We start from the raw sequence: 25,285 nt of genomic DNA, 5'->3' as shown, positions 1-25,285 counted from the left end.
TGGCTGCATCTCCACTATTGAAAGTAGACGCTTGCGCTCAACAATTGGATTTTTTTTTTACACTCAACGACTTTTAAACGGTACTACTCAGCTATTTTCATTGTTTACAATGAACGATTTCAATTGCTGTCACTCACCTTTGTTTTTTTGACGCTAGGGTTTGGAAATTTGAAGCGTTTCTTCTGAACGTGTTAAAACGCTCAAACTCGACTATTTTAAATAGACGCTGCCGATGGACAAATGGAATCATAGCCAAGCTAGACCGAAGTGTGAACATCCTCGTCATGCCGAAGAAAAGTTTGAAGAATGCTGCAAATAAGTGTCCTGGCCGTGGCCGTGGACGCTGATGCAAGGACGATCCATTATACCGACGTCTTTCAGCCTATGAGTAACTTAAAAGTAACGTCTGTCGATGTGTGGCAACGATCGCGTAACGTGCCAACAACACGTTAATCATAGGTTAGAAATAAGTTTCGGGCATGCTAAACATTACCTCGGCGTGTCTCAACTCATGATTAACTTACAAGTAGCATGTGTTGACGTCTGTCAACGATCGCAGACCGTGCATACAACTTGTGGCCAGCGTAGCGGAACGTGTGAGTTATACGCCGGCATACGTCGTGAAATTTCAAGCATGAAAAAATTTGAGGACAACCGAAAAGTACAATGTTTAAAGCCAACGTACAATGACGTATGGCAACGTACAACGACGTATGGCAGTGTTTTTCAGCGTGCTCTCAATGTTATCAAAACTTACCCATAACGTATTCAACGTCTGCCAGCGTTTTAGAAAAAATTTTCAAAAATCGGCATACGTTGGCTAAAACGTCAAGGTGTGACTGGGCCTTTACAACCACTCCTTGGACTCACTGGAACTCAGCTTTTTGTGCGAAGCACAACTGTTTGTTCTTGAATGCCCAATACAAGGCGCTGCAGACCAAGGCAATGAGAAGAACTGCCGTGATGATACCAGCAAGAACTCCACCATTTCCTGCAAACAACGAGATAACCACAAATGGCACCTCACTCCCATAATGATTCCTATCGTAGGAATCTTGTGTTACTAAAAGGAGGAGCGTCCGTCCGCGTGTCTGTCCTGCTTTATTCTAAAGAGTTCCTGATGTTGTAGAATAATATATTTGGCTTCAATGTAGAGGTTCCAATGTGTACGACAACAGGAACCGTTTAGACTAAAGTGTGAATGAAGTCCACGGACGATGGACCAGGAAGCCCTCCCGCTTGGAGGATGGGTTTAGCCACTGGTATATACAACAGTACATAGGAGCACACAAACAACAATAACCCTCACCATGGTGACAGCAGTGACAACAACAACTATGTCTTATAAAAGATCTTTTTTTTGGCCCATTCCACTTAATTTTACATCCTCATTTTGGCAATATGTTTGTGAAGTACAACACGCTACCCTTCAGTGAAGCTGTTAGCGAACTTGAGAAACGACCACTCATGGTACAACTACAAGATGTTGCAATATGGAATTGTAGTTTACACTGCATGTTATTAGTAATGAGGTGAAATCACTTGAAGCAAATCAAAATGGCAAACATTGAAAATCAAAATCTCAAAGGTACTCAGACCCATTAATTCCACAAATAGTAGTAGAAGGTAGAGGGATCACCCCCAAAGTACCTGGTGTGTTCTTTTTCTCTGCAGGGATGAGGAGAGAGATCGAAGAAAGATTTGTAAATGGCACATACATGTTTGTCATAACGTGTTTCGTTTAACATTAGCCAAGGGATATTGCAGACAAGCAAGCCAAGAAAACAAAACAAACACAACATGATCACATGATATACTTTCTACAATAAAAATAACTCCAAACAATTTAACAAACTTTTCTAAAGGTAAGAACGTCTCGGCCAGGAAGCCATTTGCTTACACCTACGATGCGCATGCCATAACTTCAAGGTATAATTGAGCAGGTGAGAGGTAAACTGGACTATCCTACATCCTTCACGACAATCGTTTTGACAAAAGTGGGTTCAACGTTCAGGTTCCAGAGAGATAGAGAGAGAGAAAGAGAGATCAACAGGTTCAAACACTCCGTTGATAATTTCCATTAATACTGACCTTGAAAGATTATGTTCGCACACGTAAATCAATTTCGACCTGCATGTGGGATAGCCCACTTTACCTCTTTGGGGATCAAGTGATAACCCATGGCAAGAACTTTGTTCTCACAGTCAATTCCATGACATCGACCTTTATACAAAGAAGATGCAAAAACGTTTGAGTCAGACAATGTTGTAAACGTATGCCAGTAGGGGTGTTGGAAAATAACTACATTTAAACGAGCGAAATTAAATAATTACATTTATACACGGGCTTTAACTAATAATAATAATAATTATTAAAATAAACAACTATTTTGTCTTTGAAATTGACGATTATGAAAGTCGCACAAAAGCTCGTACACCATAATCATCATCATCGTTGGTCGGAAAATGAAAACCTCGAGTGTCGCGTGCATGCGTGCGTGCGTGCGTGCGTGCGGACATATATACGTTTATCTTCTGTAAAATTATAATCGTTCAATATGTCCATATGAGCATTTTGTTTTCACATTCTGTGACCCCAGGTGCGAACCCCTTATGACCCCACCTCACGCACGTAGCACAAAGCAGGGTTAAGCAATTGTTTCAGTCTGTCTGTAAGGCTTGGTGTCAGCTGAGAGGTTAGGGTGGCTAGCTTATGGTTCCTAGGGTCCTGAGTTCAAGCCCCATTAGCTGCTGAATCAACACCAAGTGGGGTTGACTCAGCTTGTCATCCTGAGGTCAGTGAAATGAGTATCAGTGTATTGGTAGAGGGACACAACATCAGCAGCACAGCTGTGATTCCAAGAAATGATAGCTACCCTGGCAGCGAAGCTTCCATACACAAGAACACAACAAAGTCTGCCTGTTGATCTATGATGAAGGTAGAACTTACTTTCAATTGAATATTATATTTTGAACACCTGTGGAACACGAATCAGAAAACACACCTGTAGTTTTGTCGTAGTTTGGCTCTGAATTTGGCAAATTGTGCGGAATCTCGTCCTGATTGCGCATGCGCACAGAGGAGTAAGGTAAATATTTTAGTCTGTCTGCCTGTCAGGCAGGAAAACAAAATTGAAAACAATTCCAAACAGGAAACTTACTTATTAAGGACACAAACAACTGGAACGTATAACTAATGCAATTGATTAAATAAGGTGGTGTAAAAGACGGTGCATCAACGTTGGTAAACTTCCGATTCAATGGGTTTTGTTTGTTTTTTTTACAACCTTTAAAACTTTCATTTTATTTCACTTTAATTATATAGTTGAACACTGTACGACACAAATCATCCTGTTTGCACATCCAGAAGCCCTCAGTTCAGAAGTAATTGGACAAAACTTTATGTCGTTTCAACCAATCAAATTTTCCGCTCGCTGTGAGCATGGAGTTGGCAGAAGGTTCAATTCTGGAATGTTCCGTTTGACCCACCGGCTTCGTTTGGTCACCATCATACCTGTTATTTAAAGTTCACGAACGAAGCTAACATCGATCGTGCTCGGAAACGCAAAGCAAGAGTTGAAAAGACCCTTCACATGTCCTTTTTTCTCAAGTCTGAGCGGCGTAAGGTGTTTCATGATCTGTCTCGCTTTATATCGATTTGTCCATCATGTCCTCATCGCCAATTTTGTTGTTCATAACCTAACTTCCCGATTTTTGGTTCACGGGCGCCAGCCAGAGTGACCACTATATTCGTTATGTCTGTCTGTGTGTCTGTCTGTCCAGAGCATAACTCCGTGGACTTTGATCCGATCTTGATGAAACTTGGTTATGTGTTCGATATCGATGTCTAGTTGTGTTTTCCTGGATGAGGGCGTGCTACGCCCATTGTGGGCGGAGCCACGCCCCAAAAATAGCCTGTTTTAGGGGGTAGTCGGATTAAAATCTATCTTCTCCTCGGGAATTGACTGAATGGAATGGGTTCTTTGATATTTGAATAGCAAAATGAATTATCTAAAACTTGTCATTGTCCGATTTTTCATTTTAGTCCCAAGGTCAAGGTCACAAGGTCAAAAACTTAGAAAATTTCGAATTTTGACATAAAAATCATACGACCGCCCAAACTTTGAGAGCGAGGATGACAATGTTTTTTATGCATAATCTTGAGGTCATTCCCCATCTAAAGTGTTCAAACCATTTTGCTCTATCTCGAACACCTTGCCCGTGGCGCCCCCTTCAAGTTTGTTTTTACGCTGATTTCATCAAAGTATGGATAATCCGAGGAGTGCGAAATGCCATATAGCCTATATGACGTTCTATTGTTCCTGGAATGTTCCAGAGGAAGTTTTGCACCAAAGGTCATAATCCTTGACCTTTGACCTTTAAAGGCCACAAAGGTCAAATTTTCAAAGTTGTGGGAATCGAACCGGGTTTTTGACCTTCTTCGACGAACTAACTCCAATAAGCTATAGCACGTATCCTATTTCCTTATTTTAATGTCCATAACATTGTTTTGTGACCTTTAAAGGTTATGCAAAGGGCAAATTTTGAAAGTTGTTGAACGAAACCGGGTTTTCGACATTTTGCAGCTAATAACCTGTCACTCGTACCACATCATGTTGATCATTTTTATAACTTGGTCAAACATTATCACATTGTCTCATCCTTGACTTCTGAAACAATCTACATCATCAAATACCGCTCGTGAACCATCGTCGTCTTCAGACTTGTATGTTACAATGAATGTTCTCCCTTCTCTGTGAGCTTTAGACATGAATAACAATGTGTATGATATACAAGGGAATGAAGCAACAATGTCAGACAGACGGCAGTGTTACGTACTCAGACGGAAGTTCGTCTTGCTCTGACCCAGTCTGTTCGAGGCCGTGCAGTTCACCAGCTGTTCTTCAGATTCAATAACAATGGAGATCACACTCGTGTATGTGCAGTTTTTTGCGTACCATTTAATATCCTGGAGGACACAAACAACTCATGAAACAAAACTTCCCGAGTGATTTTAGTTTCTCCGTCACATTGTCTTCACTCAATGTCTGTCTCCACCTGATTCGATCCATCGACTCCTTCCCACTTGCTGCTTGGTTTCGGACAACCGAAGGATCTGCAATATAGTTCAACTGTGGTATCTTCATATCCAGTGATAATCTGACTTTTTACCATCTCCGGTTTGCCTGGTGGAAAAGACAGAGGAATGCAACTGTAATGGTGGAGAACAAAGATGGGTTAATCTTAATGGACCCCTCCCTTCTATCCACATACACCAAATGTGCCCCCCCCCAACCCACATCAAAGATAATACGATGGACGTACCAGTACAATTGACATTTCACACAGCTTCATCGTGACATACGAGACGTCAACAGTGAAGGTGACCTCCATCGACTCGTCCTGACACTTATGCTTGGTTCCAGTCACAAAGGTCTTACAAGGTCCGAATAACTTGGATGGATTGGCACATTACATCACACTAAGTGTGCTCATCTGTCGAAGTGAGCTTGGATCGTCAGTTCACTTCGACCACAGACCAAACTTCAATCACTTTTTGAAGAACCCGAATGAGTGAGCCGAGTTACTCAATGCGTGATGTCACAAATGCCTCCTGTTGCCTCCAAGATGCAGTTGCGGTTGCAAGTCAGCCACATATTGCTGTCCACGGCCTTTAAGTGAGTGTAACCACAAAATTACACGGTTTGAGTTCAGATTCGGTTTTGCTCATTGTCAAAAGGTCTTTACGTTGCTTGTTGTTATACCTTTTGCTAAATGCAGATGTCAGTGTGACTATCAACATCGCTATGAGCTTAACGACAAAGACCCATAGCTTACCAACGTTTACTCACTTAAAACTTCAAGCTGGAAGGATTTGCTTTCATTGGCCTGTGGAACCTCAGACAGACTGGCCGTACAAGTGTATACACCGCTGTCCTTCGGAGCGACACTCTCAAAGCTCAGCGTCTGTGATTTGATGATGCTGAAGTCGCCATTCTGAAGAATGGCAAGGTAAAGATTAGATACGAGGACACTTTGTAGAGAGATGTGGGATGTTTTCGTGAAAAACATTTCATCGTAATCATCATTCATTCATTCGGTCAAACATCATGCAATTCCAAATTTTTGAGAAGATGACCACTTTGTACTTAGTGAGGACCTAAAACAAATTACTTGTACCTGCTCGCCATTTTTGAAACACATGCTTGGAAAGGATAGCTGATAAGGTTAGAGCAAATAAAATGAGGTTTAGGTTTTAATTTGAGGGGATAGAATTGAGCTTGAACTCGTTAAAATGTCCTTGTGTCATGAGGTCGAGGGTACATGGTGGTTGCGAGTTGGTCAGGCCTTCGTCGGTGGATTTGAAACATCAAGGTGAGATGTTGACTGGGAATGTGTCGAGCCTAGGCGAGAAACGTGGTGGCTATGAATACTGCAGTGGGAATATAGTGGTTGAAGTGAGAACAGGTTAAATGAATGAATTACTTATGTTACGGACAACATCACCTGAAAGACACCTCATCCCTGGGGTCTGAGAGGTGAAGCAGACTGGGTTGTGCAGTGGGACAGCGGGGGGGGGGGGGAGCGGGGCACCTGTGCACCTGTGCATCCTGATTCAACCATTCCACCAGCTTTCCCAGCAATTGCTATGATGACAAGGTAGTGTAGTCGAGATATCTCACCAAAGACAAACTTTAAAGGAAGTTAAACTCAAAAAAGATTGCGTTTATGAGGGCACGAGGTGGATCATGGGGATGGGGGGGTGTGAGTTGCAAGTTGGTGGAGTGTTGGAGAGAGTGGTGAGCCATGAAGTGAATTTTAATGGAGTGTTGGGAAGAGGAGAGGGGGAGTGGGACCATGACGTGGATATAAATGGAATGTTAGCCATCCGTGCAGAATATTCTCGTTACTTTTTGCCAAGAATAAGATGGCGGCATCGACGAGTTGGCGGAGCAGCTGATGTTGAAAGGATTTGAGACATTTACAGTCTCGACAGGTTTTCCAGAGAGAACAGGCTCCACTATATCTGTTCAAAAAACAGGAATTAAAATGAAACATTTCAATTAATATTTTCAATTTCCTTTCAAATTTCAATCATTTCTATGAAAACCATTAAATATGGCACAATCATGGTAGTGTCAACAAAATAGTAATTGTACATATTTTAACTTTTCCTCCATAAAAATGGCAGTTGTACAATTACCAACTTTTCCTCTCCCTCAACACTCATCATCCAACGTGCGACGCGTGCGTATAAAGGGGCCGAGGAAACGCGCGTCTCTTGTATCTTGATGCGTTATATCATGGAATTCGTTTCTGAGCGGCCCAGGCCTATTCTTCGAATAGCCGGGAGCAAAAATTGTCTCAGTTTTGAGGTTGTTTCTAATTTCATATCTATTTTTTCCCCCCTCTGAAACAACTTGACTTCTCTTCCTGAAAAGCAATAGAGAAGGTTTTTTTCAACCTTCGACTCTGACACTGCAACTGGACTGGGCAGCATCAACTCACGTGTCCTAAAAACCTGCTCTGGTGCTCTTTTCACCCTATAATTTGTCCAAGGTCATCTTCCTTATGGTTTGAAATCCACCATCACTGCATTGAATTAACAATGAACCTTTTAACTAAAGACCTAACAGCCAACTTTCAATCATCAGCAAGGCAGCTGAAATGAAATTCTTCCTTTTCTCCAACAGCCTCATGTCAGATCATCGATTTAGATTCACACCAGGTCACCCCACCTTGGACGAGCTGCTTATACTCATTCAACAATGGATGGAGGCCCTCAATGTCAAACATCAGATCAGGGTCGTCTCTCTGGACATATCTCCTGCTTTTGATACAGCCTCTGACTTTATGCAAAAATCCCCTTTATCTATTTGCTGATGAATCTACCCTCTGCCGTGACATCATTCATCCTTCTGAAAGGAGGGCAGCAGCCTCTTCACTCTGTTCAGAACTTGACAAAATCACAAGATGGTCAAACACTTGGAATATGTCTTTCAATCCTGACAAATCCCACACTCTCACTACCTCTCTCTCTCCTCTCCCCCCTCCCCCCCCCACGCCCACCTTCTTCCAAACTTGCAGTTTTTCTTTCTTGAAAGCTTGCTCTATATCCATGTTGTCCACGCCACGCATCCCACTCTACCCCTTTTTCCTCCCCATTTCCCTTATTTGTCCAAGACTCCCTCTATTTTATCCTTCAAACCTGCTGTTAGTGTTTCCCCCACTCTTTCTACTGTTCGTTTTGTTGTGTGGCATCCTGATTCATTCAGTGTTCTCGCTCTTCCATGAGCCTTGACTTTGTGTACGAAAAAAGATTTTCACTTCATGACTGACCCATCAATCCCTGAGTCTTGCCAGTGTGCCCATCCGACACCATGTCTGCCTGCCAGCACATCAGTCCATCGCCGTATCTGTCTGTGAGAGTCACAGTCTACTGGACACATCTGTTCATTGGCTTGTCTGTCTACTCGCATGCCGATCCACCGGCACACGTGTCTGTTTGAGCATTTGTCTGCATGCCTGGCATTGTGTTGGCGCACCGATTTGCCAGTGCGTCCGTCTGCAACCTTGCCAGTCTACAGGCTCACCTATTCACTGGCGTGTCTGCCTGCGAGCATGGTAGTATACTCGTCGTGCACCTGTGCATCAGTGTATCAGCGAGTACCTCATCTAGTGGTACAACTGTTCTCCAAATCACTTGGCATGCCGGTACATTGACACACTTATTCACTGCTGCACGAGCCCATTGGAATTTCGGCAATGCGAGCCAAAGGTCAGTCAGTAAGTCAGGCAGAGTTAGCCGCAAATGTCTCTCATCCTGCCTTGAACTGGCAATGCAAATATTTCAGTTCTATGTTTGCAAATTGCGAACACCTCATCTAGTGGCACAACTCTCTTCCGATGGTATCCAAGGCAATCCCCACTCATGGCTCACAGACTTCCTCTCCTGTCGCAGTCAATATGTGGCCCTCAATGGAGTTCTTTCATCCCCTCTTCCTGTCCAGGCTCGAGTTCCTCAAGGTAGCGTTCTGGGTCCTGTTCTTTTTCTGGTTTTCATCAATGATCTCTCTGACTCTGGAAAATGCTCTTTATCTCTTTGCTGATGACTCCACCCTCTGCCGTACCATCTGTCATCACTCAGGTCGGCAAGCAGCAGCTTCTTCACTCACTGGAGATCTGGATAAAATCACAAACTGGTCCAACCAGTGTGACCACTCCTTGGCTTTTTTTCACAAGATCTTGGCTATTCGTTGTTCACTTTGGCGTCTTGGTTTTCTATAGGTTTTCTTGGCATATAGGTTTTCTGTTATCAATGCTTTTCTGAAACCTTGTGAATTCTTGGCTTTTTTTCATTGGCTCATCTGGGCATTTATGAAAATGAGGAGTGGTCACACTGGGTCCAACACGTGGAACGTGTCTTTCAATCCTGACAAATCTTCTGGAACCCCCACTCCCATCTACCTTCTCAACAATCCTCTTAAAGAAATCCTTTCATTTTACCATTATCTTTCCTGGAATGTTTCCAAGATGGCTTCCAAAGGCAGTTGCCGACTGGGCATCCTCCGTCGTGCGAAGTCCTTCCTTGGCACATCTGAGCTCCTGGCCACAATCAAAAGCTTTCATCCGAAGCCTGATGGAGTACTGCTCTCCCCTCTGGGCTGGTGCTCCCACCTCTCACCTTTCTCGGCTTCACGCTGTGGAAACCAAGGCATTTAGGATCATTGGCATCTCCCGCGAGGAAACTGAGTCTTTGGGTCTCTCACTCTCTCACCGCAGGCAGGTCGGTGGTCTTTCTGTCTTCTCACTTCACTTCTCCGGCCTTGCCCCCCCTCCCCCCAACTCTCATCTGTCCCTTCCCATATTTCCACAGTGTGCTCAAGATCCACCAGCAACCCCCTTCTGGTGAAACTGCCAAAATCAAGAATTACTGCTCACTTTCACTCTTCATTCCTCTTTTTTCCCACCTCTGGAACAAACTCCCACACTCTCTTCAATCCCACTTCTCCCTCCAGGTCTTCAAAACAGCTGGTCACCACCATCTCTTGTCTTCCCCCATCCAAAACCATTATTTTGTCTACCCTTGTTAATCCACCCCAAACAAACCTTCTTCAAATTCTGTTTTCCTTCCTGAAAGTCCCTGTAGTATCCATCTTGTTTACCCCCGTGTACCCCACCCCATCGCTTCCCCTTCCACAGATGTCCTATTGTCTTTGTTCCCCACTGTTTTGTGCTTCCTCCTCTCACCCCCATTGTTTCCAGCTCCCTTTGTTACATGTTCTGCGTATTCGCTCTTACATGAGCCTTGACATTACAAAGAAGCAAAAAAAAAGACTTTGTCATTGAAAATGACCGATAAGGAAACCAAAAATTATTTTTTGTTTTTCAATCCTGGAGCTCACATGAATTTTGAATTAAAGCTAAATGAACGCTGACTTAAAATATTGATGAAGATATATTTTAAAAGGAACATGGTGGAATCCTGATAAATATTAAATGATGCTCCAGACATGTCTGCCAGTATTGAGTACCATCCAAGTGGTGAGCCAGGAGAAAGGAGCGAACAAAGGCGGTACTTACAGTGCACAGTGAGCTCGTAATACACGGTCATGAAGGTGTTCCATACGCTCTGATTTGCTTGGCACGAGTAATTCCCAGAGTTCTTCGAAGTGACGGATGTGAGGGAGAGAGGAGAATCCGGAACCTCATCTTTAAGCAGTTCATTGTTCTATGGTGAGTGGAAGGGAGATGGTTGGGAGGGGAGGCAGTGGGGATACACATGTACAATGCATCCTCATTTGTTGTTTGTCATTTTTGTACCTAAAATTCTAGGCTCATTGAGGAGCTAATGACAATGTACAGCAAGTTCACAGGCTAAGGGAGGATCAGAAGGGAATATGAAGACAGTCTTTGCACATGCTTGGGTTACACCACGTACTTGTACAGTCTTGTAAAGTTACACCACGTACAATTGAAATGAAAGGAAAATTCACACGCATGAACAAGGCAATGATGAAGCATCAGGTTGGGAACAACCATCGATGCCAATAGGGACCGTCACTTGGTCGTTATTAACTTTTATACACCAAACGAGGCACATACGGAAGGGTTCAATAAAAACCTGAGAATACGTAGAGGCGTCAACATCGTCCATTTTATCACATTATAAAGAGAGGAGACTAAAAACAATTGGTCGTGCAGGACAATAGGACAATGACATCACACAACATCCATGTCCAGCCCAATCCCATGCTGTCCCGAATGCAGACAAGAGCTCTCTCTCTCTGAAATAAAGTCACAGTCCCCTCTGAAATAAAGAAGTACTTACCAGGTACCAAGTGTAATTGGCAGGAGGTTTGCCGTTGGTCTCACACAGCATGGTGACATTCGTCCCTTCTAGGACCGGTTTCTTTGACGGCACTTTGATTTTGATCTGTTGCATGGGGTCTTGGGAATGATGGGTGGAAGGGAATTGAACGATGGTTAATTTTACTCGTCCCTCGTCCGACAACCACAGCGCGTGCACGCGCATGCACACACCATTACTTATAGTCTCGGCTGTTCCTAAAATATAATACAATTTAACATCCTATATTCAACTTCATATAAATTGTAGATCTGAAAACATAGTTCCCTTACTTAAAGTAAGAATCCCTGAAAGCAATTGACTTCTTTCCCGAATGCACGAAATCATAAGCTGGGCACCGGATATGGGAGCATGTACCAAAACAGCGCGTCGCTGCATCCACTTTCCGCCGGTACTCCAGGGGCCTCCGTCTGGCCATCACCCAGACAGATGCCTGGTCCATCCCCATCTCCTTGAGATGATGGTCAACCTGCTGCAACCACGAGGCATGTGGTCGGCCCATTGGCCTCCTCCACTCATGAGGCTCCCTCACTGAGAGAATCTGGTGAGCAGGATCAGCGTCAGGAAAATGAGACACATGTCCATACAGCTGCAACTGACACTCACGGAAGATGCCGGTAACAAATCTCATTTGAGTCCATCTCAGCAACCGCTTGTTGGACACAAAGTCCGACCAGTGATAGTCAAGAATTCTTCGAAGAGACCTGGTACCAAAGGAATTAAATCTCCATCTCAGATCCCTGGTCAGAGTCCAAGTCTCACATCCGCAGAGCAAGACTGGAAGCACCAAGGACCTGAAGACTCAGATTTTTGTCCTCCCGCACAGGTACCGGCAGCGCCACACCCCATAATCCAGTGAATCCATGACTCCCCAGGCTCGACCCAGACAACTATTAACCTCGAGCTCACAGCCAGCACTGACGTGAATATCACTGCCAAGGGAATGAATCTCTCCATGACCTCAACATCCTCAACACAAATAGGTACAGATAGGATAGCAGCATCCAAGATGTCATTGAAAGCCTGGATCTTCGTTTTGACCCAGAAAACCCGTAACCCAGCGGCTCCAACTCATGATTCAGCACCTCCAATGCCCCCAAAAGCATATCTAGAGTTTCCACGAAGATGACTGCATCATCTGTGAAATCAAGGTCCGAGATCTTGACATTCCCAAACGATGCACCGCAGCTTGATCTCTCCAACATCCTCCTGAGAATCCAGTCCATATAAGTGCTGAAAAGTGTGCTGGCCAGTACACACCCCTGACGAACTACAGTAACAACTGGAAATAAGTCAGAGATGGTACCACCACATCTCACAGCACTGTCAGTACCAGAGTACAGTTCAGACATCAGATCGATCAGTTTTCATGGCACCCCAAGACCAAGAATCCTCCAGAGGGCATCCTGATTCACTGAATCGAACACTTTACAGACATCAACATAGGCTGCAAACAGTCCCGGCCAAAACTCTCGTCTGCGTTCGGTGAGGACCCGAAGTGCAAGGATACGGTCAATCGTTGACCTCTTTGGTGTAAAGCCTGACTGCTCTGGATGCTGGTGCTCAAGCAGATGGTGGCGAATCCTATCAAGAATTATCCGAGCAAAGACCTTGCCCGGCACTGAGAGCAGCGTCACCCCTCGGTAGTTGTTGCAGTCTTGGCGATCACCTTTCCAGATCCCCCCAAATCCCCTTTCCAGAGAGGGACAAGAAAGGTTTCTCTTCCAGTCAGTTGTGATGATGCCTGTGTTCCAGGCAGAGCAAGGAACTGGATGCAACGACACGAGTACAGCATTTCCACCAGCCTTGAGAAGTACAGCATGCAGGCCACAGATCTCAGGAGCTTTACCCCATTACAACCGGTTCACCACAGCCTGTGTTTCTGCAAATTAAGGTGAATCACAGTTGATTGGAGGGTCAGCAATTGTGATAGTAACACCCCTGACATCCAACTCGACAGCTGATAGATTAGCCTGGTACAGCGCTCAAAGAAACCACCCCAGTGGGCCTTCACCTTGGACTCCTCTGTCAAAGAGCCAACCACCCTCCGCTCTAACTGCAGTACACCGAGGGATGGGCTTGGATGAACGCAATGCACAAATTCCCCAGCAAGCAGGACGAGAAACACTTGACCACAGGTGATGCTCTACTCTCTGCCAGATTCCTCACACATAGGTCTCCTTGTCCACCCTCAGTGCACGTACGGTTTTACGCCTCAGCTCCTGAACAACTCTGTCATTCAGACTGACCCTGTGACTCTGTTCAATGGTATCCAGTGTCCCTTGACAGGCAAAATTCTTCTTCGTCCTCCGGTGAGTTCCAAGACATCCACCGGCAACATGAAGGACGGTGGTCTTGAAGGCACTCCACAACTCTTCAGGACCCCCCGAGCCATCGGGGGAAAGAGACGGCGCAATTCTGCAAAGCAGCGACGTCGGCGAGGACGATCGACGCAAGAAGCTGCACGGTGGTCTATGAGCCTTGATGTTGAGTATCGCTGTTCGAACTACCTCCCGTACGTTTGCCTGCACAGAGAGCAGCTGCTGTCATTTTTGACCTTCAAGCTACTGAAACTCACTCCTGGACTCAAAAGTAAGTGCCAAAATAAAGGAGGGATTTCTTTGTTTTATTCTGTCCCCTTGTTTGTTTTGAAGTCCGTGTGGATGCGTCTCGAAATGAGATTTTGGTTACCTGACATCTTGATTTATTTCCATTGTAACTGTTGATCTTCTGTTTATGAAATCATTATTTATTTAATTTGCTGGTGTCCTTGTATCTGTTGTGGGTTCAAGTACAACCCGTGTGCCTCCGTCCTTTGCCCCCTTTTCCTTCCCACGCATGCAATAATCCCTGAGAATCTCGGCTGTAAGCCAACAAGAGAACTGTCTGGCCATCCATCCAGATAGGGGCAGACCCACTGGACACCACAATATTATCACATAGTTACAACTCCCATCAAACATTCCATTATATGATAATATATTAAATCATGCACATCTTACCTTAAATATAACATGTCCACCAACCTGCAATACGACCCCACTCACCTCTGGATCAAACTATTAATCAAATATTCAAACGGTTATTTATAAACGGTTTTTTTTTACATGCTTCCTTCTCTCCGAGCAACCACTGAAATGGGAATAAAATATGTATGGATATATATTTTTACTTCCACCACCAAAGGTAGAAGGAGGTGATGTTTTCATCCCTTTCTGTCTGTTTGTTACTTGCAAAATCGAAGATTTTTTAAGTATATCGGTTGGTCGATTTTGTTATTCTGTCTGTCTATGTGTCTGTCTTTTTGTCGCCCACAGGTCACAATTCCAAGCCGATCGTCATGAAACTTTACCAAGTTGTGGAGGTAGTCTGAACTGAGAAGCATATTGATTTTGAGGTCAAAGGTCAACCTGAGGTCAAATTTCTAAAATTGTCATGTTTTTCATCTGATTGATGTGAAAGTTGAAAAGGATTTTCATATTGGCTTCCTGAAGTCACCAAATATTTTTGTGGTGAACCTCGGCCAAAAGGTCAACAATTTGGGTGAGATTTCTGAAAATCCTCAATTTTCATTCATCCATCCATCCATCTCTTGGGACCATACTCTATGCAGAGCATTGGTGCTGCCTTTGCAGTCTCCTTGGCTATTGGGCACAATCCTGGACTGGTCACCACTCCAACACAGGATACCAGCAAGCTGGCATTCATTTTGCCAATCTCAGAAGGATGACAGGCAGAGTCAACCCCCACCTGGTATTAATTCAACAGCCAAGTGGGATTTGAACTCAGCGTCCTAGGATCCCAAGCCCACCACCCGAACTATTAAGTTCAAACCAGGCGTAATTGTCATCCAATTGACTTGAAATTTGAAGAGGATTTATATTTCAGGTCACTGAATTCAACCAGACAATTATTTTTGAGGTCAACAGAGACTAAAAGGTCAACATAGGCTAAAGATCAACAACTAAGCTAGAATTTCTAAAATCCTCAATTTTCATCCCATTGACTTGAAATTTGAAGAGTATTTGCATATTTGGTCACTGAATTCAACCACCAATTATTTTTGAGGTCAACACAGGTCAAAAGGTCAACATAGGCCAAATGCTATGCATGGCCAAAGAGTCAACAGTCATTTCTAAAATTTCCAATTTTCATCAATTTGACTTGAAAATTGAAAAGGATTTGTGTATTTTGCCAATTAATTCAACCACCAATTATTTTTTCAGTCAAATTTGTTTGATGCATTTCGCAAGGATCGTGCCATGCATGACATCTTTCTTGTTTGTTTGTGTGCAGGATATCTCAACAAGTTGTGGATGGATTCAGATGAAACTTGCTGGACACGTTGGTTGTGTGACAAGGACGAATCAATTCAACTTTGATGAACTTTTTAAAGTGATTCTTCACCATTGAGAGATAGGGCTAAAGCGATATATAGCACGATATCTCAAAAAGTTGTGGAAGGATTCGGACGAACATTGGTGTGCGTGACAAGGATGAATTGATTCGATTTTGGTGAAGTTCTGAATCCAGATCCAGATGCATTAATTTTTAAAGCGATTCTTCACCATTGAGAGATGGGGCCAAAAACACGATCTTTTGCATGATATTTTTTTAAAATGTATTGGTCATGTTATGTTCTGCTGGATCAGGCATTGCGTAGCGGAGGTATGCACTCTACCGAGAGCCGTCCGAGTTTAATAATGTATTTATATAAATATCTCGTTAATATTTTTACTATTCGTATTGTATTTCACTAATTATATTTAGTGTTATTTTATGATCTGAAATAAAACTTGTTTTAATTTGCTAACTGTAGGTCCCTGTGTTAGTAAACATCTGACTAGTTTTAATCTATTGACAATTTCAGTGCTGTGTGTGCTAATTATTTCACATGTAACTGTACCAAAGAATAACTTCTTGGGAACATTGCCGTCTAAGAAAGACATTCGTACAATGTGGAATGTAAAAGCATCTCGTTTATCAAATAATTTTGTGTGAAATTTATTATTATTAATACAGATTTGTAATTCCAAAAAAGAAACTGAAGTGTGAGTTTGGTTTTCCTTTTTCAGAGTTATTTTGAATACACATCATCATGAAGCTGATTAAATACAAATCCATCATTAATTGCTCGTTAGAAACATCTTAACCAAATAATCAAGGAATATAAAATTGTTTCCACACCTTCTCACAGTTGTTAGTTTATTCCTGCACATGTTGTGGACCCAATCAGACTTGCACATGTGCAGGAACAAAGAACGGGGCGGGATCTGAACCCATGGGTATCCCCACTGTTTGCTGGAGTATCTTGTTATGAAATGTAAAGAAACTGTTGTTTAGGAGAAATCGAATACTTTCTTTTCAGTCTATTTTTTGAAAAACTATGTGAATGCCGATTTTCCTTGATAGACCAGTTTGCTCTTTTTTGGTAGAATTTAATATCTACTTTATTACGTCCTGCAAATGTTTTATCCACCGATCTGTCCAATGCGGTTATGAGCTTGTCATGTGGAATGTTTGTGTATAATGTGGAAAAAAGCACAAGTTGATAAACATTTAGCCGAGCTGTTAGTTATTAATGTCTACTCTTGTTATTAATGTTATTGATGCTGTCGATGACACCCTTGGAATCATCAATAATCCAGAATTTTTTTTATCCTCCCATTTAATAAAAAAAACAGTGTGTCCGTGTGTGTTTGATGTCTGTCCCCCTTCAAAAGGCCAATCTTTTAACATGACCGTGTGTTCACGACGGTGTATTTTTTTTTTCAGGATAAAAAAACTCGAAAAACATTTCCATTAAAGAGTAATTATCTCTTCTTTTGGAAATGCAGACGGTGACTTGAAACCGGGCCTCAATGGTGGTGTACAGAAGCTTTTTTTTTTTTTTAAACCCCCAAAAAAACAATAAACACAAGGCACAGGGAGGTGGAATTCATTGCACGTGATGTGTAACGCGTGCAGAGTAAAACGATTGTTCATTTACATATGTGTGATGTCAAATAAATCGAGATTATAAGCACACCTGATGCTAGGCCGAGGCTTCAGGCTTTGGCGCGTTCATGAGGCTGTACCTTCAATATGAAAGGTCCCAGATGATAAAGAAAATACGGTAACATTTGAACACGTGGTGGTTTAAAATAATGCTTTTTCTTGCTGCAAAACATCATATCTTCCAGTCTGAATATTTTGAATAGAATAATTCCAACCCGTCATTTTTGATGGGCTTTATACTAGTACTACAATAAAACCCCACCTTTTCATGATCGTTTATCAAGCATTGATAAATTAGTTTCGTTGCCCCTGTAATACGACCTGACAATGGTTTCAAACTGCATTCTCTACTCGCAATGATGAACCTCAAGCCTGGTGTTGACTTTGCGGTTAGGGTGGTGGGTTGGGATCCTCGGGTCCTGGGTTCGATCCCCGTTGGCCACCGAATTAACACCAAGGGGTTGACTCAGTCTGTCATCCTTCCGAGGTTGGCGAAAATGAGCACCAGTACACTGGTAATAGGGGCACTGCATCAGTGCTGTGCCCCGAACCAATGATGCAACCCATAGCCAAAAAGGCAGCACACGATGAGGATAATGAACCTCATCTTACGTGGGTGTTTGTGCATTTTTGGGATCCAGTAAATGAATGGTAATTTATGGTGTTGATCTGGAACAGTCTTCTTGATTTTCAGTGATTTAATGAATCGTAGGGGCGTTTTTATCTTTACCCAGTGGTCTTTGGGGGAGGAGAGGGACAGAAATTCTCCATGTAAACGTGTATCGTGTAGTGCCACCTCCAGGTGTGGGAGGGTATTACAAGTCACCTCCATTTACAGTGTCGTCCTGTTCCCACGTTTTCCAGTGCAGTGAGGTATTTTGAATTATAAGCAGTAGGTGTGTCTTTGCTTCATGCATGCAACCCGGGTTATATATTTTTGCCTATATAGAGCTGTCAGTTACCAATACACCGCCCAAATAAAGGTACATGCGTCAGAAGAACGTGTTGCATGCTTGGAACAAGATCACCTGTAGGGCGGGTACTGTGCGTGCGTGTGTGTGTGTGTGTGTGTGTGTGTGTGTGTGTGTGTGTGTGTGTGTGTGTGTGTGTGTGTGTGTGTGTGTGTGTGTGTGTGTGTGTGTGTGTGTGTGTGTGTGTGTGTGTGTGTGTGTGTGTGTGTGTGTTAACAATCATTACTTCCACGAGCACACACACACACACACTTTTGTTAAAAACAATAACGTTTGTAAATAATACAAATATCTATAAATACAAATCAAGTCTCCCAGAGAACAAACTCACAGAAAACTGAAATACTGATCAGCTTGGACTCGTTGGTGATGACCTTCTGATTGAACCAGTCGTACTGCATGGAGCACTTGATCTTGGCACCATCGTCAGGAATCGATGCAATTATACGAAGAGATGAGGTGGTTGTGATCAAACCATCGCTGTCGGATGACTCTTCAGTGGAAATGTTTACATCTGCGGAACAGACGCACGGCCTTTTACCATCTCACGGTCTCTATAATGGAGTGTGATCTGGGCTACCAAGCTCCACTAACGACAAATATCTCCAAGAGGCATGGCATGCCGACTGCAGACACCGAGGACTGACCACACAGACTCGTCATTGCCTTAATATGCACGGACTGCTGGTGTCACAAATAGGGACAGGTGGTTACATTGTCAAGCAGACAGGTGAACTACCCAGTTAAGTACCACCGTGCACATGATCCGATAAGCAGAACAAAGCATTGGCAAGTAAGGAAATGAGGAAGAGGGACAAAGTACGTACAGATGATTAGTGTGACCAGGATGATGTGCAAGACGATAATTCCCAACATTGAACGTGACAAATTGCCATCTGCTTATGCACTGCTCTAGTTCGGCGATTACTATTACTATTGTTATCAGATTATGGCAAATACAGGTGCGATTGTTAAATGGAACAACAAAACTAATAATGGAATATCTGATCTGTCACACGACACGACACCACCAGCATGATCACATGGTTATTAGATGAGGGTGAGGAAAAGCCATTTCCATGTAAATTAATATACGAGTTCCCTTATAAGGAAGGAACTTGAACTGACGAGGCGGCCTGAACAATGGGTGCCAACATATGGTTGTTTATCCGTGCTCTTTCCTTTTTAAGTGCTGAATATCAAGAAAGGAAGCAGCACATACCATTGTTTAACTTCAAACAACCGACCTTTCAGAGTCAGAGCGGACGCTTTAACCATGACACCACCGAGTCTGGCTAAAAACGATTCGCCAAAAGGTCAACCGGGCCAAATTGTTCATTTGGCTAGCCATTTCTTCAAATAATAACATATTCAACATTTTAGGGAAAATTTCCATTGTTCTAACATCGTCCGACAAGCTCGAGAACAACTAAAACGGTACCCAGTAGAGTGCATACCTCCACCAAAGCTGAACAGTTTACGTTTTGTATCCCATTGATATGCTGGATCTGGATCCGGACCTGAATCAAAATCGAATCAATTCGTCCTTGACATACATCCAACGTGTCCACCAAGTTTTGTCCGAATCCGTCGATAACCTTTTGAGATACCGTGCTCAGAAACAGACAAACAGTGGTGAAAGTGAAAACACCTCCATCCACTTTCAGTGGTGGAGGTAATAAAGCCATCCTTTGTGTTAGTTGCAACACCCTCATATAACATCCCCTTCCCCCTCTCACTCTCAACACCCCCCCCCCCTCATTACAACCAAAATACCACACTTAGTCATTTAAGCTCAAAGTATATTGAAACAATCAGCTATTCCTTTACAACTGCTCGGTGAATGTCGAAGATAGAAGCATAACATTATCCTCAGATTAATCTACATATATATATATATATATATATATATATATATATATATGTGTATATATATATGTATATGTACATATATCTTGTATACAAGTATGTATGTATGTATGTTCCCGAAATACAGCCAAAACGGTACACGATAGCGCAAAAAATTTAGGGCCACCTTACTCACCATTCACCTGCGGTGTGCAGTATCAAATTTCGTTCAAATCGGGCAACGAAAAAATTATTAAAAAATCAATTCCCGATTCAGTCAAGTACTCTTCTGGAGTATTTGATCAATGTAAACAATCTCAGCGGTATAGTTCACTGGAGCTATCTTTTTTATGTTATTTTTTTTGAAATTTTTTTTTTATCAACCGCTGTCACAACGGGAACCCTACGGGTTCACGGGTTGTCTAGTATCATATATGTATATATAGTGTAGTAGAAAGTAGAAAAACCATGCAAATTATGGTACAAGCATCAAATTTGGCATTTCTGTTCTGCAGGGCTTTCTGATCAAATATTCCCGATTGGCCATTTGAAAATCAAAATTTTGAAAAATTTGAAAAAATAAAAATAAAAAAACTTCAAAAAAAATTTAAGTCACAGCTGGCTGAAATTGTTGAAGTGCAAGTGAACATCCCAGACAGAGAACCAAGGGGAGATGCAGTCATCATTGATGGCTCAGAACTTATCAATGCCCTACCTCCACGCACTTCAAAGATATTTGATGACTATGCCAAAGAAGACATCATCCCAAAGGTGGAATCCTATGGTGCCAGGTACGAGAGGGTGGTCGTAGTGTTTGATGTGTACAAGAAGTAAAGTCTGAAGTCTGAGGCAAGGTCGAAAAGGGGGCAAGGAATCAGAAGAAGAGTGACAGGAACCAGTAAGACCCCAAGTAACTGGAGAAGCTTTCTTTGAGATGACAGCAACAAGACTGAGCTGTTTCACTTCCTTGCGGAGAAGATGTGTGAATCACAGACGACAAGCACAGTCATTGTCACAAAAGGAGAATATGCCATTAGCAACACAAGGAAGTCACTGGATGCTGTGTCTCCATGTTGTCATGACGAAGCTGACACTCGAATATTTGTAAACGCCAGGGATGCAACGACGGATGGTAGCAAGTCCATTATCATAAAGGCTAATGACACGGACGTACTAGTCATAGCAATATATGTACTGCCATCCTTACAGGAACTAGGTCTTGAGAACATGTGGATCGCCTTTGGCCAAGGAGCCACGGCGCGATGGATTCCAGTCCATGAGGTAGTTTCTGCAATAGGGCCTGAGAAAGCTTGATGGATCCCATACTTCTATGCGTTCACTGGATGTGACGTCGTGTCTGCCTTCCACGGTAAAGGGAAGAAAACTGCATGGCAGACTTGGAACGTCTTTGATGATGTTTCTGAAACATTCACCAATCTCAGCCAGTATCCAACATTGATTTGTGATCTTGACTTTTTTGAAGTTTTTTTTTTTTTTCAAATTTTGGATTTTCAAATGGCCAATCAGGCAGATTTGATTAGAATCCCCTGGAGAACAAATGCGCCAAATTTGATGCTTGTATCATCATTTGCACGATTCCTCTCAAAAATTGCTGTTATCTGCCTCACTAATATATATATATATATATATATATATATATATATATATATATATATATATATATATATATATATATATATATATATATATATCTTCTTCTTTCGGCTGCTCCCGTTATGGGTCGCCACAGCGGATCATCCGTATGATCCGCATAGTGATTTGGCACAGGTTTTACGCCGGATGCCCTTTCTGACGCAACCCTGGTCACCTCTCACGACACAGGGATATGGTACACCTATTTTAACCGGGGCATACACCGGCCCAGTACACTGGTACTCACTTCGCCGACCTCGGAAGGATGACAGGCTGAGTCAACCTCCTGGTGTGCATTAATTCAAGCGGCCAACGGGGCTTGAACTCAGGACCTTTTGGATCCCAAGCCGCTACCCTAACCACTACGCCAACACCAGGCTTTATATATATATATATATATATATATATATATATATATATATATATATATATATATATATATATATATATATATATATATATATATATATATATGTATATATATATATATATATATACATATATATATATACATACATACATATACATATATACATATATATATATATATATATATATATATATATATATATATATATATATATATATATATATATATATATATATATATATATATATATATATATATATATATATACATACATACATATACATATATATGTCTCGGTTTTGGCAAGCGTCCGTCCTTACTTCCATCCCTCCGTCCGTCCAGCTGTGTGACTGACTATATGTCTATTATTTACTTAGTATTGGAATGTACCTTTTGACCCTTTAGAGTGCTAAGACCCCTTAGACCTTTGAAGACCCTCGAAGATGCAAAAGACTCCTAAGACCCTTAAATACTCAGAAGACACAAAAGACTCTGAGGACTCTGAAGACCCAAAAGTCACCAAAAAAACCCCAAAAGACCTCTGAAGACCCAAAAGTCACCGATGACCCAAAAAGACCTTGAAGACCCTAATGACCTAAAGGTCTCAAAAATCTCCGAAGACCCAAAAGACCCTGAATACCCAAAAGTCACTGAAGACCCAAAAAGACCGTGAAGACCCAAAAGTCACCGAAGACCTAAAAGACACAGACGACCCAAAAGTCCCACAAGACCCCGAAGACCCAAAAGACACCCAGGGACCAAAAGACACCAAAGATCCTTCAGACCCCTTAAAGACACCAAAGTAACACCATTTAGACTCCTTATACCCTTCAGACATATTAGATAGCTTAGACCCTTGACCATTTATACCACTTATATCACAAAATATATATCAAATAAATATAATATCACCAATATTACAAACAAATTTGTCGAAAAGAAATGTTTGTATTATGATTCGTGTAAATCATGCCAACATAGCAAATGTGTGACGTCAATCTCTGCAACAACGTGTGGAGATGCGAGTGCAGTGAGCCGATCCACGCGAGTAACTTGTAATTGTTAAACATCTCAACCATTGTGACTTGATTCATAAATCTTAACTATTCACCTGGTGATTAAACACTTCTTAACCATTCACCTGGTGATTAAACAAATGCATATTAACCATTCACCTAGTAATTAAACAAACACATCTTAACCATTATCCTGGTGGTTCAACTCATGTTAAACATTCACCTGGTGATTAATCAAACACATCTTAACCATTCACATAGCAATTAAACAAACACCTCTTAACCATTCTCCTGGTGATTAAACACATCTTAACCATTCACCTGGTGATTAATCAAACACATTTTAACCATTCACCTGGTGATTGTTGGACCACATTTGTTCCATTGTACCATGTTATTCTTGGCGCCGGATAGCCTTTTCTTGCAACACACCTCCCCACCTGGAAAATGCACAGATTGAGATTTTAATAATGTTGATTATTATTACGCATTATTAATTATTATTATTATCTCAAAACCGATCTGTGGGAAGCATTATTAACAGGACAAAGCATTTAATAATGCCGAGCCTCACCAGGACGGTTGTCTGATATGATCTGGATTCTTGATATGGATTAAAAACATTTTATATAATCTCGGTATTTTAAATATGATTTTGAAATGTAAAGTTTATAACTCCATTTTGTTACGTGTGTGTGTGTGACCACTGCGTGCATGTGATGTATTTAAATGGATTCAAATGAATGACATACATCTATTACAATCGAACGAGGTGTACACACACATACACAAACACACATACACACACACACACACACACACACACACACACACACACACACACACACACACACACACATACACAAACACACATACACACACACACACACACACACACACACACACACATACCCTTTTGATGGAGGCTCATTAAGATATGGCAGTTAAACATTGAGGGGAAAAAAAAATGAAAACGCCGAGGCAACATCATCTCCAAACACTCACCAACAATTCCTCCCCAACTTTTATCAGCGAGTCATCCAAATCAGACTCGAATGTCGGAGCCTCTGTGTGCAACAAGCATGGAGTGAGGAGAACATATCATGATGAATAAACATGGTGGGTACATGTTCAGAGTGGCCACAAAGTCCCTGTGCACACAGTTGGAATTTAGTTAGAATCTTTCTGAATGCTTCCCTCCATTCGCCGCACAAATTTGAATTTTACTCCATGCTTGTCTGGACATCTTCCATGTTGAGGGTTGGGGGTCATAAAAGCAGCCCCTGGCAGCTGTTTTGAGGTCTTCAACTGTCAAGAATCAGGTATCTTCAGCTATCCTGCTAAGGATTAGATATCTTCAGCTATCCTGCTAAGAATTAGATATCTTCAACTATCCTGCTAAGAATTAGATATCTTCAGCTATCCTGCCAAGAATTAGATATCTTCAGCTATCCTGCTAAAAATTAGATATCTTCAGCTATCCTGCTAAGAATTAGATATCTTCAGCAATTCTTAAGATATCTTCAGCTATCCTGCTATGAATTAGATATATTCAGCTATCCTGCTAAGGATTAGATATCTTCAGCTATCCTGCTAAGAATTAGATATCTTCAGCTATCCTGCTAAAAATTAGATATCTTCAGCTATCCTGCTAAAAATTAGATATCTCAGCAATCCTGCTAAGAATTAGATATCTTCAGCTATCCTGCAAAGAATTAGATATCTTCAGCTATCCTGCTAAGAATTAGATATCTTCAGCTATCCTGCTAAGAATTAGATATCTTCAGCTCTCCTGCTAAGAATTAGATATCTTCAGCTATCCTGCTAAGAATTAGATATCTTCAGCTATCCTGCTAAGAATTAGATGTCTTTCGCTATCCTGATAAGAATTAGATATCTTCAGCTAACCTGATACGAAACAGCTATCTTCAGCTATCCTCATCTGAATCAGCTATCTTGCTAAGAATTAGATATCTTCAGCTATCATGCTAAGAATTAGATATCTTCAGCTATCCTGCTAAGAATTAGATATCTTCAGCTATCCTGCTAAGAATTAGATG

At 42.0% G+C, this 25,285-nt stretch overlaps 1 protein-coding gene across 3 annotated transcripts in view; it reads right to left on the bottom strand.

Annotated features, from left to right (window-relative positions):
• The window catches only part of LOC147010361 (CD166 antigen-like), a 57,825-nt gene that overhangs the window by 3,321 nt on the left and 29,219 nt on the right, over positions 1-25,285 (bottom strand). For 2 of the 3 annotated variants that reach the window (XM_085859937.1, XM_085859938.1), the window contains exons 5-15: positions 24,231-24,292; positions 23,581-23,665; positions 18,670-18,852; positions 11,332-11,450; positions 10,584-10,731; positions 6,911-7,026; positions 5,852-5,996; positions 5,058-5,185; positions 4,839-4,968; positions 1,651-1,668; positions 871-991 (exon numbers count right to left, since the gene is read on the bottom strand). In XM_085859937.1, the coding sequence (XP_085716063.1) occupies positions 871-991; positions 1,651-1,668; positions 4,839-4,968; positions 5,058-5,185; positions 5,852-5,996; positions 6,911-7,026; positions 10,584-10,731; positions 11,332-11,450; positions 18,670-18,852; positions 23,581-23,665; positions 24,231-24,292 (1,255 nt within the window). Of the gene's footprint in view, positions 1-870; positions 992-1,650; positions 1,669-2,508; positions 3,060-4,838; positions 4,969-5,057; positions 5,186-5,851; positions 5,997-6,910; positions 7,027-10,583; positions 10,732-11,331; positions 11,451-18,669; positions 18,853-23,580; positions 23,666-24,230; positions 24,293-25,285 lie in introns of those variants that run through there. The other variant, XM_085859939.1, reaches the window with a different exon arrangement.

Source organism: Eptatretus burgeri, chromosome 16 (genome assembly GCF_056783735.1).
Source record: "Eptatretus burgeri isolate ZD-2024b chromosome 16, Ebu_testis_v1, whole genome shotgun sequence".
NCBI lineage: Eukaryota > Metazoa > Chordata > Myxini > Myxiniformes > Myxinidae > Eptatretus > Eptatretus burgeri.
Note: the sequence above shows the minus strand (reverse complement) of the source record. Positions and strands in the feature narration are given on the sequence as shown.